Genomic DNA, 13997 nt, shown 5'->3' on the forward strand with positions numbered 1-13997 from the left:
AATGGACTTATTTGCGGCGCTAATTTGACCGGTGAAGAAGGCATCGAACGATCGTCGAGCACGAGCGCTTGAGGGATGTGGCGAAGAAACTGACGACGATGGAACCGGGGGCGTCCCTTCACGTGACGAAAGAGGCTGTGGATGAAACTAATGGCGCGGGGTTGACGATCGGCAGTAGTGGCAGAGGACAATGAGCAGCTGAAGGGCTAAACGGCTGGAAACTAGTGGTTGGTGAGGGCGGGGGGTTTTGCGTGAAAGTGAAAACCGAGGGGGGGTTGCTTGCACATGAAAGAGAGAGAGAGGATTTTGGGTTTTAGATATAATAATAACAACAACAATAACTCCCAAGGAAAAAATATATTTTATTTTATTCTAAAAAAATCCAACTTACTCTCACACACACACACTCTCTCTCTATATATATAACCATTTCAAATTCTTTCCTTTTCCTCTTTAAACAAAAATTTAAAATTAAACAAATTCTCCCAAATAAATCTCAATGATAAAAAATTGAATTTCCAAAATTCCAAAAATATCCTCAAATATTAAAAGATACCGAAGTCGAGAAGAAGAAAAAAAGAGGGAGGAGGAAGAAATGATTTAATTAGAAGAAAGAAGGAGAAAGAATAGAAGATTCTGATGTTTATTTTTTCTTTTCAAAAAATAAACATCAATGTGCATAGAACCCTAGGTTATGTATAGGGAGAGATACAAAAAACCTTAGGTATTTTTTCTAATTTTTTATTTTATGAAAATCATAGACGAAGCTTTAATGGTAAACAGACACCAATAATACTAAAAATTTGTAGTCTATTGGGTTATTTATGAAATAAATTGAAGGTAGAAGACGATAATGTAATATGGGTCTACAATAAGGCTATTGCTCTCTTTCAAAAGGGATTTTTACATACAACATCCTCTTTATGCCATATATTTCAAAAATGTTTTTAAATTTGATTTTTTTCAAGAGAGACTTTTAGTATTATTTTTGGATAAATTTACCATTTTTATTATTTTTATCTTCGATTTTTATATATATTTACCTATTTACGAAATTTTCGTAATGATGGAGAGAGAAACTACTTTTATTATGGAGAGAGGAAATGCATTTAATATGATTTTTTAACATTTTCAAATGGAGAGATAAAATGCATTTATTTGTTGATATTTTCTCATTTATTTAATTTAATTGGAATGAGAAAATATATTTAATAAAATTTAATTTTCTATTTCCATTGGTTTCACGTATTTTTTTTCTTCTGGATTTTTGGTTATTTAAAATATACCTTAGAACATTTTGTTAGGTATTTAAAAATATTCTAACAAATATATGGTATATACTATGGTATATAAATTAGAGTTTGATTCAATTATTGACATAAATCACCATTTCATTTTTCATTTTGATTTGTTATATTATGTGAAATATTCCATTATTTGTTCATTTGTGCATATAATATATTCTATTATTTATTTGGAAACATGCTAAAAAATATATGAAATATATTGGTAATTGGTAAATATATGAAATAAGTTGGTAAACATATTTGATGTCTACTCAAATATTCTTGGTTATTTTTAAATATACCTTCGAATATACATTTCAAAACATATATACAAGTGTGTATATCTCATATATCATAAATTCAAAGTAGTTGAAAATCAACAAAAATATCTACCATAGTATATAAATCATAAATGGACTTGATATTCAACATATAACAAATATATAAGGGTATACATCACAAAACAAGAAATCTAAATACAAAAATCATCATTGTTTATATAAAATAAATGATTATATATATCACTGTATACACACACACACACACACACACTTGTTATTGTTTTGCGTGTCCAATAACTATCCTCATCTTTATATTTTCTTCTCCCCATCTCGTCCACCCCCTTTCCCAACCGACCGAATCTTCTTGCCTAGATCTGTCAACTGGATCTGCTCGAGTTCACATGCGAATTTGATTGTGCCTGTTGTCGGAAGCTTTGTCATGTCGTCTCACGTTGTTTGTTTGCTTGAGCCCACGTCGCCCTCAACTGTATCTTTCCGAGTTTGCAGCGAAATTGCTCGCGCCTAGTGCCGGAAGCTTTGCCCCGCACCACGTCGTTCATCTGCAACCATGACATTGTCTACTCGAGCCCGACCCGAAAGTTTCGCCTTATGCGAACCCGTCTCGGGCCGTCCGTTTGTAACCACTCCCAGGAAGGAGAAAAAGAGAGGGAAGAGGAAGAAGATTCCAACATATTTTTATTTTTTAAAAAGCAACATCAGTGGGCACAGAATCCTATGATTGTGCATGGGAGAGAGAATCAAATATATATCTTTTTAATTTTTTTTTTTTATAAAAAATATGGATGAGGCCTAAATGGTACCATAAACCTTAATAAAAATTTGTATTCTATTGACCTATTTTTGAAATAAATTAAATGTTAGAGACAAAAGTGTAATATGGGCATAGAATTAAGACTATACATGTAGAAATCCCTTTTTTCAAAACTTTAGTCCCACTATTATTTAAAACTTTGGGCCGTGAAGGGGAACGGTCCATTGCTCAATGTGCTGATAGGTCAAAGCCTAAAGAAAGGATCTTAAAAAACGTACACGTAAACCTTTCGGAATCCCAGAAGGTGAAATTGGAGGTATCGTCGGTATCGTCGGAGGGTTGAGTAGAAACCTCTCAAAACCCTAGAACGTGATCGGAGGCACCGTCGGAGGGCAAGGCAGTAAGCGAAGATGATCATTCCTGTGCGTTGCTTCACCTGCGGAAAGGTTAGCCATGGAGAACTCTGTTGAATTTTGAGTTTAAAATCGCGATTTCCTGTTCTCTATCTCGTCTGTGCCACTGTTTTTGGATTGCTTGCATAGGAGAACGACATAGTTTTCAATTAGTTTCGACTCTTAAAGTTTCTTGGTTTATATTTTTTCAGGTGATTGGAAACAAATGGGATCATTACCTTGATCTTCTACAGGCAGACTATTCAGAAGGGTAATGAAGTAACACTCTCGTTCTTCTTCTTCTTCTTCTTCTTCTTCTTCTTTTTTCTTCATATCGTTATATGTTTTGGTTTTTTAAACTGCCTTTTAAATTCCGTGTTGATTTTTGAAGAACGATTGTTAGTAGACAAAATTATACCCTTTTACCTTGTTATGGAGATGCTAATGTGTTCTTCCCTTTATTAGCGATGCACTTGATGCTCTGGGGTTGGTTCGCTACTGCTGTAGGCGAATGCTCATGACTCATGTTGATCTTATTGAGAAGCTTCTTAATTACAATAGTATTCCCTCTCTCTCTCACACACACTCTTTCTCTACATCCAAGCACGAGTAGTCTGATTGTTGATAGACAATTTTGCTGCCCTAATACGCTTTAATTGCTTTATGTTTCAGCTCTGGATAAATCTGATACCAGTTAGCCGGGGACAAGTTTTCTGCTTTTTCATGTGCAGCAATCAGTATTTACGATTGTATGGTGTTTGCGAAAAAAAAAAACTACAGGAATATTCAGTGCAGTGGAGGACTCGAGTTAAGCTATGTCATAGCGTTCTAGTTTGTTTACTTATTAGTTCATACGAACCCAGGTATTTAATCATCCCCGTGTTTATTAGTGTTTAGGGGTTATATATCAGAGCCATGTACCATTTTCATAGGATGTAATTACTTATTGATTTCTGTTCAGTTAGTATTGATGTTTTTATGGTGCTTTTTCATCCAGTTTAGAGAAGAAAAACGGTAGGAATATTCAGTGCAGGACTTTAGTTAAGCTATATCCTGGTGTCCCAATTTGTTTGCTTATTGATTCATACGAACCTAAGTATTTAGTCTTCTATGTGTTTATTAGTATTTAGGAGTTGTATATTAGAGCCGTGTACCATTTTCCATAGGATGTTGTTATTAATTTTCATTCAGTTAGTATTGACGTTTTTATGGTGCCTGCATCCAGTTAAGAGAAAAGAAAAACTATAGAAATATTCGGTGCAGGACTTTAGTTAAGCTATATCTTGGTGTCCCAGTTTGTTTGTTTATTGATTCATTCAAACCCAAGTATTTAGTCTTCCATGTGTTTATTAGTAGTTAGGAGTTATATATTAGAGTCGTGTACCATCTTCCATATTATGTGGTTATAAATTTCCGTTTAGTTAGTAGTAACGTTTTTATGGTGTCTGCATTCAGTTAAGAGAAAAGTAAAACTATAGGAATATTCAGTACAGGACTTGAATTAAGCTATATCTTGGTGTCCCAGTTTGTGTACTCATTGATTCATACGAACTCTAGTATTTAATCTTCTATGTGCTTATTAGTTTTTAGGAGTTCTATATCAGAGTCGTGTACCATTTTCCATAGGATGTAGTTACTTGTCGATATCTGTTCAGTTGGTAATGACGTTTGATGTGTTTGCATCCATTAAAGAGAAAAGAAAAACTATAGGAATATTCAGTGTAGGACTTAGAGTTAAGCTTGTTTACTTATTGATTCATACAAACCCAAGTATTTAGTCTTCTATGTGTTTATTAGTTGTTAGGAGTTGTATACCAGAACTGTGGTCCATTTTCATAGAACGTAGCTATGCTAGGAAGGATTTCAGTTTACTTAATTGGTTTTGTGGAATGCTTTTTTATCTGCATTATTTGCACCTACCAGATGTTTATGTCGAGTCAGTCTTGGTTTTGCAATTTCGACTAATGGATGTGACAATAGCATGAAGGAGTGATGGTCCTCTTACAGCTGTATTCTAGGTTTTGTTGTTTGATAGGATGTTTGACTTAGAAATGATATATAGACTAATACCATGGATGTCATCAGTAGTGAGGGGTCCATTGTTCCCATCTTAGAGGATTTGTACGAATGGCCTCTATTTAGGGGTCAACTCGAAATTTGGCATCATTTTAAAAGACACTCAAAATTTGGCCTTTCGACATTATCTACATGTGAAAGTATCCATTTGACCTCAAAACATGTGTGAAGGGTTGTTTCTAGCTCCTCACTTTTGCTTTTATTCCCTAGTCCTTGTTGTTGCTTATTTTTCTTTTTCATTTGTTCAAATCTTCTTCTCATTTTCTCGTCTTTGCTCCTCGCTCTCTGCTCTTGTTCCTCTCTCCTTCGTCTTATTCTTCGTCAAATATACTGCAAGTTTTTCCTTTGGGAAAGAACTGTAGATCAAATAATAAAGAGAAAAAAAAAAAAAAAAAGGTGGTGACAAACGAAAACCGAAAAGGGAAATTGCCTAGAGGGCTGTGTAAATGGAAGAAATTGTCAGAAATGAAAAAAGAAAAAAAATAAGAAGAAAAGTAGGAAAAGGTCAAATTTTGAGGGAACTCTTAAATAAGGGTCATTCTTCCGCCAAGTTTTCCATATATTGCATGTTCTTTGTGATAAACTGTGTCATCTACAGTAACCTAAAATGATAGTTCCAATGTCCTCTATCAAAATGAAACTAAGGGGTTGTTTGAACCAATGGTTTGGAGAATGGAGAGTAGGAGTTGTGAATTTCAATTATTGTTTAGTCTAAGGAGTTTCAAAGGGTCTTATTACTAAAAAAAACATTAGAGCAAATATCAATTTAGGCTTTGAAAGCTGTATCAATTTAAACTCTAAACTAATACTTATATTAATTTAAAATTTGAACTTTCATAAGTATATCAATTCAAGTATTAAATTAATTATTGTATCAATTTAAACTCTTAATTTTCATAAGTGTATCCATTTAAACTTTAAAGTTTCATAAGTGTATCAATTTAAATCCTCCATTTTGATACATTTAGGAAAGTTTAGGGTTTAAATTAATATATTTATGAAGTTTAGGTTTAAATTGATACAATTATTAGTTTAGGGTTTTAATTGATACAACTCTGAGGTGTAAATTGATATTTGCCTAAAACATTAATTTTATTCCTTATTAATTTTTTTACACCATGGACCCTAAGAGTTCATTCCCAAACTTTATTATTCTATGGAGTTCTCAACTCCACTTTTCACCTCAAACACCTCTTTTAATGATTTGTTAGTTGTTCCAATGTCCTCATTTGCTCGAATGCTTTGAAGGTTGATGACCAAAATATACATTTTAGAACAAAATTGTATATTATGAAAATTATGTTTAAAAGTATAAAATTAAACATTGAATTGGTTTTGAGTGATTAAAAATATGATTTAGAGTGATTTAAACGATTCAAAAATGAATTTCAAACATACATTTAAATTTTATTCATTCTTTATTAGTGTTTTAGGATGTTACTTGGTACTACTTACAACACTGTAGTAACAAAATAATGATTCAGGATTTGCCAATATATATATATATACACAAATAGACACGTGAATCAAATGGTGTTTGCCTTGTATGTTTTGCGATTAACAAATATGCACACACACATGCACACACACATACACACGAATCAAATGGTATTTTCTTTGCATGTTTTCATATTGGAAATGATAAAAGGATAGTGACATCAACATAAATAATGAATGAATTGACATTATCATTATGTCATAAGAAAAATCATGGAACATAAAAAGACCACCCCTAAACTTTAGGAATTGTATTAAGTTAAGCATAAATTAACAATCGTATCAATTTAAATAGTAAACTTTAGGTTGAGATTTGTATCAATTTAAACCCCAAACTAATAATTATATCAATTTAAACTTTGAATTTTCATAGGTATGTGAGTTTAAACTTTGAACTTTCCTAAGTGTATCCAAATAAATGGAGGGTTTAAGTTGATACAATTATGAAAGTTACGCTTAAATTGATACACTTATAAGAGTTCAAGGTTTAAATCGATACAGTTATTAGTTTGGAGTTTAAATTGATACAATCGCTAAAGTTTAGGGTTTAAATTGATACAATTTCTAATGTTCAAGGTTTGAATTGATACAATTATTAGTTTTAGGTTTAATTGATATAACACCAAAAATGTAAGGGTATAAATTGATATTTGCCCTTAATGTAAATATCAAACGTAATAAACAAAATATAAAATGTCTACTAGTTTAAATATTTATGGTTAAAATACCAATTTGGTTGATGTACTTAAACTTTTGTTTCATTTTAGTCCATATACTTTCATTGTCCAATTTTAGACCCCTTACTTTTAATTCATCTAAATCCAGTCATATAGTTGTAATAAATTTTAAACTTAGTCTATCAAAGTTAGTTTCAATTAAAATTTGTTAGATAATAATAATAGTTTCATGCCGGAAAAGATACTATGTAAATATATTTTCACAATCTAAAATATAGAACCAAAATGAAATTTTAACCATTATTTTTTAATATAAAATTTCAAGTGGTATCTATTAGTAAACCCAAATTATAGCAACGAAAACAATTTTAAAAGGGGTTTTGAAGCCCAAACACTTGATGAAATGTCCCTATATGCTTCAACCATTGTTGGATAGCGACTTTAATCTCCTAAAAATTCGAATTTAAACTCGAAACGTCATAGATAAATTGTTTTATGCTAGATCATGCGTCGAGTAATCAATATCAATATATAAAAACCCTTTTCTCGTGGATATTTTATACCTTCACATCCCACAGTGTTAAACTATGCATTGGGAAATCGATATACTTGTTGGACGTCAACTCTGGCGACTAAATAGCGATCAAACGGAAGGGATGACAAGTGAACGGTGCTAAACTACGAGGAAGAAGGTGGGAGAGAGAAGAAAGAAAGAACATTTTCGTTGCACTAGACGACGGAACGTTTTTGTTGCAATCTTAAAGTTTTCTCTTATGACAACAAAGTTTTGATTAAACACAAGCGAAACATAGTATGTATTGTAGACCTTATTGTAGTAACCCAACCTCTTAAAAACCATATCAAAGCTCTTCCCCGTTGGGACTAATTTTCTCTAATTATTTGAAAGATGCAGTTACAAATATAGCAATCAAGCTCGAATTATTAATATATATAATATAATGCAAAAAATTATAGATATAATAAAATTTAAAATCAACTCTCGAAGTCTACGAGCGAGATAAACTCTTATAATTGGTGGAAATTTATCACTGATGAAATTCTATTAGGGTAAAGATTTGAAAAATCTCCATTGTATTGGGCCACACAAGAGGCCCATTAAAGCTTTGACGGCCCAATCCATGGAATAGCAATAACAATGAGAGAGAGAGAGATATTTCGAACATAATTACATATTCATTCTCCCACACTCCGCCATTCCCATCCCCCACTGCCCATTTCTGTTGGAATTTTACAGAATGTATCACTGCTTCGCTCTCTCTAATCCATCGGTAGGGTTTTAGGCTTCTTTATCTTCAATTCTCCTTCCACCCTTTCATTTCGCGCTCTCTCTGCTTCTAGGTAAACTTCTCTCAGCTTTTGCATGCCATTCTTATATTTTTGGCTCCTTCCCCTTCAATGGCCATCATTTTTTTTTTCTCTTTTTTGTGTTTAAGTGTATCATTTGCTCTCATGGGTGCCATAGTTTCCTGCAGTGTTAGATTTTGGCCACTGGGTTTTTCTTCTTTAGTTGTTTTGTTATCTGGGATGCACTTACATGGGCTTCCTCTGGTTCTTGGAAATTTGTTGGGACATGAACTGTTAACGTGTATTTGGGTTGTTCATCGTGGTTAAGGATGTGGTGTTTGATTGTATCCGGGCTTTGATCCTAATTTAGTTTTTATGTGAGATTTTAATTTTTAATTGTGCGTCTCGTTAATATGTAATCCAAATGACTATGCCGGAAGGGACAATGTGTATTTGTAGATACGGTTCAACAGTGTTTTAACCAATGGAGTACTTGGTTGGTATGAGTTAAACCTAAGATTATTTTGTTTTAATATGAGTTGCAAATTTATGGTTAGAAATTCGCTGCAAGCAGCAATTTATTCATTTTCATATATGATCTTTCAACTTCAACTAATTTGTAGCTCAAAAAGTGGATAGTTGTATGTGCTATATCAGAGGTGTGACTTGTGATAAGGAAAGTTAGCTTCCAGTATACTTATATGATATCAGACTTGTTAAAATTTAGTGTGGAGCGACATTAAGCAGTCACTCCACATGTTGCAGGTTGTTTATAATAATTTCTAAGCTGGTCTAAAAGGGTAGTCAATCTGTTTCTGTATAATCTATTAAAAGATCTTTTTCTTTTCTTTTTTTAATTCTTTTTATTATAGGCAACAGAAATTTTTCGTTGAAATCTGTTGAATGATCTCGTCAATCCATTTTTGAAATTCCAATGGCTCTTAGCTTATCCAGTTCATTCTGGAACACAAACGTTATATGGGCTGAGTCATCTTATTACTGCTCTGTTATCTTGTAGGCTTGTACTCTTGGAAAAGCTGAACTTTGTGGATTTCATGCATGCTATAAAGGGTGGGTGGACGGGGCATCCTCTTGCCCTAGCCCAGAACAATGAGGCTGAAGGGAGGAAGACCAGAATTCGGCGTTCAAAGGAGGAAAGGAAGGCAATGGTTGAAGTCTTCATAAAAAAGTAACCACTCAATGGATTTAAATTCAATTCATATTGTCTATACGATGCATGGATCAGTTAGGTTGTTGAAATTATTCATTGTTTCTGCGAGACACCTGCCATTATGTTGAATTACCAAGTGCATGATATCTTTCTTGAGAAAACCTTGTCCTCCTAGATGACGTTCTCACTCCATAATTTATCTGGCTGTTCACGTTTAAAAATGGATCATGGATCGTTGTTGTTTGGCACTTGTTCTTGGATTTATTTACGTTTCTGTTTTCTAGTTGAGATTTTGTGTAACCTTTTGGATAGGAAAATTCTAGAAACTGTTAGGTTGATAAATTCTCCTGCAGCTTAGTAGTCATGGTTATTTCCCCTTAGCATGAAGTGGGATAAAAACATAATCCAGTTAGTTGAGCTGTCAACAGGGAAATAATTATGGATGTGTTAGCTTCCACTAATCAGGATGGATAACATTTTGTTAATAGCATGTATATTGGACGAACATTTGTATTTTTGAACAATAAATAATGGATGAGCATTTTTTTTTTCTTTTTTTGTTCTCAGGTAGAACCATTGAAAATTGAGATCCTTGTGAAACAATGTTGTGTATAAGCAAAATAAAATTAATGCTAAGGAGTATAACCTTCCAATGTTGAGAGTTCAAGGAACTCAACTCTTGAAAAAAAAAAAAAGAAAAGAAATAAGAAGAAGAAGAAGTAGAAGAAGAAGAAGAAGAAGAAAAGAAGCGAGTTGTTCATTTCTTCCACTTGTTTCATGAAAAATCTCTTAAACCGAACAAACCTTGCAATAAGTGAGTTTGTTGACTGATATCCACACCACATACTAATAAAGATGAATTAAAGAGGTTAAAAACCTTTCAGAATACCTAGTATCTAAAAGCATAATTTAATTAATAACATAAAATAGGATTATGGCCTTCCCTCTCCCTTACATGACCAACCTTTTCCTAGAGGGGGAGATATTTGAAGATGATTCTGGTATTATGTGACTTGTCGTTGGGTCTTTCAATAGCAAAATTCACCAACTCCTTTGATGTGTTTTCTACAAATCTCTGTATTGATGCCTTTGAAAATGTTAGAGCTCTCTTGGACGAGGTGAAAAGGCTCTAGTTCTTTTCTTAGGTCCAGAACTGGTCTTCTTCGTTGAAACCAGCTATAGTACCAATTCACGTGGTATGTTTTGGAAAAAAAAGATATTGAAACAGAAATTATAAAGTTATTCAAGAGAGTTTAGACCTCTATGGTTGAACTTTGGAGAATATGATACTTCCCAAATTCCTCTTTAATGTCATGATTTAAATAAATACTAGGATATGAAAACAATTTCCTGTTAGAAATCCTAAAATCAAAGAAATTACTAGACCACGAGAACTCCCATTACAATAGGAAACTTATTTAACTATTAATGACTAAATCTAGACACCAATGTAATTTTTTTAATTTGTAGAAGTATGAAATCACATCATAACATCTTTGCTTGCAGGTACCAGGAATCAAATAATGGGAGTTTCCCCTCACTCAACCTTACTCACAAGGAAGTTGGTGGATCTTTCTATACGGTGCGAGAGATTGTACGTGATATAATCCAAGAAAATAGAGTCCTTGGTCCAGGAAAGTTATTAGAAGAGGAAGAACACAGAATTGATCATTCACTTGAAGAGAATCCACTCCACTCAATTGCTATTGAACCTCAATCTCCTTTAACGTTATCGGCTAAGGAAGTCCATTTTCCAATCAACTACGACCAAGATATAAATGAAGAACCAATCTTTGTTTCAGATGAGCAATGCACTACAACAAATATTCAGGGATCACAGAATGGGCCAATAATTAATGGTAGCCTGGTGGACATAAACGACAAGGAACCTGGGGAATTTATCGAGTCAGAGTTGCTAGTAAATGAACACAAGAAAGTAGAGGAAGTGGTAAAAGAGGAATCAGGAATGCCAATTAATCATGTAACTCCTTTGGCAACAGATGTTGTGGTAGAGACATTCCCATTGGATTCAGGTTCTTGGGGTGTTAATGGTTCAGATGTAAGATCTGAGATATTGATTTCAACCAGTGCCTCAGAAAAGCAAGTTAGTCAAACCATTGAGTTAGAATCAGATGTTGGCTTGTTTAACATTAAAGCTTCTGGCTGTGTAGTTGAGAAAGCAGAGGAAAACTTTGCAGGTCCATTATCAGAATCTGATATGGTGGAGGCAGCACAAATTGTTGAAACATCTAATGGATCTACTGTGAAAGAAGGTATCATTTATGAAGTTGGGGGTCCTGAGTTGGAAGTTTGCAGTGATACTCCAATATCTGTGACCTTTGAACAAGGCCAGAAATCTAGTGAAATGAAGGTGAGTGTTCTACTTTTTTCTGGCCAAGCATATAATGACTTTAATTTTCTTTTTTCTTTTTAATCTACCATCTTTTAAATTTCTGGGGCATAGGTATAACTTCTTAATGTTGACTTTTAGATTATGACAAAATAGTGTGGGGACTATTACTTGAGTAGTTTCTGGGCCAGTTGAAACTTTAGATTTAAGAAAAATAATAGAAGAATTCCTTTTATCTAAAACTTTATTGATGACATTTGGACGTTCATTTGCATGGTGATCTTGTTTCCATGTTTTTGAAATACCTACTTTTCTCGTTTGAAAAGTGCACCCTGGATTAGGCCAACCAGTTGTCTAATCAAAGTTCGTCACATGGAGAACTCTTCTTTCTTCTTTCTTCGAGTTTTATTTTATTTTATTTTATTTTGCTGTGTGATTAAGATGGGTTCAACCCAGAATGCATCCAAGCATCTCACGTAAATAAATTGTCAAACAAAATGTTCCCATCTAACCAGAGAAAACCCTGTCTTTCTTCTTTTTCTTTTGGTGGGGGAATGAGAAAGAAAAAGGAAAAGAAGAAAATGATACGTTGAACTTTGGAGTTGTTTATTTTGAGGATTTGCCACTCTTTTTGTGTTTGTAACTCAACTTTTGAAAGGCTAGTTTGCATTTGGACCATTATTGATGCTCTTTTACAGGCTCCAAATGCTTCTCCAAGTACTATTGAGAATCTCAACAAGACATTCAGCAATGGGTTTGATCAGGCCTCAAAAATCAAAGAGGAGACAGAGATGGAAAATAAAGTAGATGCTGGACAAACTGGTGGCTCCCAGAAAGAAAGCATTCCAACTTTAAACAGAATTAATCTGTAAGAATATCCAACCGCCCGCCCCGCCCCCTCCCTCCAAATTAGTCAATCATTTTACATGGTTATTGATGAGAAGATACATTTTTTCTCTTATTGCCCATTGATTTTAAGATGAAATCCCATGATTATCTAATACTTATCAAACAGTTTAACCAACATATTCATCTTCCATCTTTTTGTTTTCAGTGAATCATGGGAAGGGATGTCCAAAAACTCATCAAAAGCCGAAAACAACCCGGTTTTGGAAATCTTCAAGGCATTTATCGCTGCCTTCGTGAAGTTTTGGTCTGAGTAAATAATATGATTGTCGAGTATAAACGAATAGAGAGTAGTAGTAGTTAAATTTTCTGCCACAGAACCTGTCTGTCTTTGTACCAAGTTGCAATCGGTTACCCCGTTCACTCGAGTCGGTCCCATCGTCGATAATTACAAGGACAAAACTGGATTCTGGATGTGGGTTGGCATTTCTGTACGCTGCAGTAAGAAAGAAAGTTTAGGAGTAGGCATTTCCCACCCCTCTCAGTAGCTTGTAGAAGGGGTATTTTTCTTTTTAATCTTTTTACTGTAACCGTGAGATATGTCCCACCCTTATGATTTTATTCCAGATATGAATGGTTTCCTATTCATTTTTCATTACCATATGATAAAAAAGAGGAAGAAGAAAAAGTTGGAGTAACGTGAGAAGGAGCCTTTGATGGTAAGGTGTTTGTGTGTTAGGAGGAGGACAGGGAAACAAGAGAGAAAGGCATATACAGATTGGAGTTTTAATAGGCATCTTCTTTCCCCCTTTTTGCTCTGACCCGACATCTTATATCATATGGATCATGTAGTCACATGATTTTCTGGATTCCCCAATTTTCTAATACTACTTTTCTACCCTTTTTTTTTTTTTTTTTTTTTTTTTAAATAAAAAAAATTACATTCCAAATAATGCACTCTTATTTTGATTCAATTACTAATTTAGTCCATCTACTGTCAAAGTCCATATTTGGGCTTTGAGGTTTTAAAGTTCTAAATTTAGTTTAGGCAAATCTACCCGACACATAATTGAAAGTTCAAATCTGTCTCATAACCATATGAGGGGTGTTTGTGTCCTCAATTTCAAATGGGTGTAGTTCACTAATAGTTACTACTCCATGTGGTGAGCTCTAATTATACTAATTAGTATTGTTAATTAATTATAATGGTATTATTTTAAATTTTTCTTTGTTATAATGTTTACTATTTTTTATTTATCATTTTTTTCCTCTTTGTTACCATGTTTACTATTTTCTACTCAGATCATTATAATTTAGACTAAAATAGTTTGCGCACAAAATACA

General features: G+C 33.5%; 2 protein-coding genes across 3 annotated transcripts; both read left to right on the forward strand.

Moving 5' to 3' along the window:
• Positions 1–2516: 2516 nt before the first annotated feature.
• Positions 2517–3780, forward strand: LOC120075187 (DNA-directed RNA polymerases I, II, and III subunit RPABC5). Its single transcript, XM_039028384.2, has 4 exons — positions 2517–2785; positions 2944–3002; positions 3197–3291; positions 3404–3780. Exons 1-4 carry the CDS (start codon positions 2750–2752, stop codon positions 3427–3429), a joined length of 216 nt encoding a protein of 71 aa, XP_038884312.1. The 5' UTR covers positions 2517–2749; the 3' UTR covers positions 3430–3780.
• A 4371-nt stretch (positions 3781–8151) lies between these two features.
• LOC120076760 (DNA binding protein) lies at positions 8152–13301 on the forward strand. Of its 2 annotated transcripts, none has more exons than XM_039030662.2 (5): positions 8152–8340; positions 9305–9475; positions 10964–11828; positions 12506–12675; positions 12862–13301. In XM_039030662.2, the coding sequence occupies exons 2-5, from the start codon at positions 9342–9344 to the stop codon at positions 12968–12970; spliced, it is 1278 nt and encodes a 425-aa protein (XP_038886590.1). In that variant the 5' UTR covers positions 8152–8340; positions 9305–9341; the 3' UTR covers positions 12971–13301. The 2 variants fall into 2 exon arrangements, with proteins under 2 accessions (XP_038886590.1, XP_090168819.1); XM_090312693.1 differs by having other exon boundaries at positions 8170–8270.
• Positions 13302–13997: the final 696 nt, after the last annotated feature.

This window comes from Benincasa hispida, chromosome 4, assembly GCF_027475165.1.
Source record: "Benincasa hispida cultivar pf3 chromosome 4, pf3_genome.v1.1, whole genome shotgun sequence".
NCBI classification, from domain to species: domain Eukaryota; kingdom Viridiplantae; phylum Streptophyta; class Magnoliopsida; order Cucurbitales; family Cucurbitaceae; genus Benincasa; species Benincasa hispida.